General features: G+C 46.2%; 1 protein-coding gene across 1 annotated transcript; it reads left to right on the top strand.

Moving 5' to 3' along the window:
- Window positions 1–302: 302 nt before the first annotated feature.
- LOC144229990 (olfactory receptor 52I2-like) lies at window positions 303–1345 on the top strand. The gene is given in 2 exon segments (XM_077762149.1): window positions 303–615; window positions 618–1345. Coding segments are annotated over 2 exon segments (972 nt in total). The 5' UTR covers window positions 303–371.

Genomic DNA, 1345 nt, shown 5'->3' with positions numbered 1-1345 from the left:
GTATAAGGCCATGAACAAGACACACAGTTGATTGAATACAATGATGTCATAAGTAGAGTATTAGAATTGCTTAGGTCCCTCAGAGGTCAACATGAGAGATTTCATGAAAGTTCTGAAAAAGGTACCTCCCTCTGCGTGGGATGAAGGGGCCATGAGCTGATATTTGAATAAACAGAATTAGTAAGGCAAAGAATACTGAGGGAGATGGAAGGTGGAACAGGATAAACTGGTCAGATGTTAGTTTTCTGATCCTGTAGTCCACTGAGCTGAAAGTGCCACCAGGTGCTCCTAGTACTATACAGCAATCTTACAGGATTGCATCCATTTCTTACATCATTTTATGTGTTAACAGGAAAGCAGTCTCATCTGTGATGCTGGGGACACCCTATAACTGCACAGTGGAAACCCCTGCCATCTTCTTCCTTGTGGGAATCCCAGGTTTGCCATCTTCACATCTTTGGCTGGCTATTTCACTGGGTGCCATGTATACCATATCCCTGTTAGGAAACACCCTCATCATGACCGTAATCTGGATAGATTTCACTCTACAAGAGCCCATGTATTGCTTCCTGTGTGTTCTGGCTGCCGTGGACATTGTCATGGCCTCCTCTGTGGTACGAAGATGGTGAGCATCTTTTCTTCAGGAAATGGCTCCATCAGCTTTAATGCTTGTTTCACTCAGATGTATTTTGTCCATGCATCCACGTCTGTGGAGACAGGGCTATTGCTAGCCATGGCTTTTGACCGCTATATAGCCATCTGTAAGCCCCTACACTACAAGAGGATTCTCACACCTCAGTTGATGCTGGTAATGAGTATGGCCATCACCATCAGGGCTGTTGTATTCATGACTCCGCTGAGTTGGATGGTAAGTCATCTGCCTTTCTGTGGCTCCAATGTGGTTCTCCATTCCTACTGTGAGCACATAGCTGTGGCCAAGCTGGCATGTGCTGACCCCATGCCCAGTAGTCTCTACAGTGTGATTGGTTCCTCCATTATTGTGGGCTCTGATGTGGCCTTCATTGCTGTCTCCTATAACCTGATTCTCCAGGCAGTATGTGGTCTGTCCTCAAAGAATGCTCAGTTGAAAGCATTAAGCACATGTGGCTCCCACATGGGGGTTATGGCTCTGTATTACCTACCTGGGATGGCATCCATCTATGTGGCCTGGCTAGGGAAGGATACAGTGCCTCTGCACACCCAAGTACTGTTAGCTGATTTGTATTTGGTCATCCCACCTACCTTTAACCCCATTATTTATGGCCTGAGGACCAAACAAATACGGAAGCGAACATGGAGCTTGCTGACATGCTGCCTCTTTGTCCACTTCAAACTGGGTTCATAA

Source organism: Crocuta crocuta, unplaced genomic scaffold (genome assembly GCF_008692635.1).
Source record: "Crocuta crocuta isolate KB4526 unplaced genomic scaffold, BGI_CrCroc_1.0 scaffold306, whole genome shotgun sequence".
Classification (NCBI taxonomy): domain Eukaryota; kingdom Metazoa; phylum Chordata; class Mammalia; order Carnivora; family Hyaenidae; genus Crocuta; species Crocuta crocuta.
This window is presented reverse-complemented; position numbering and strand designations above follow the sequence as displayed.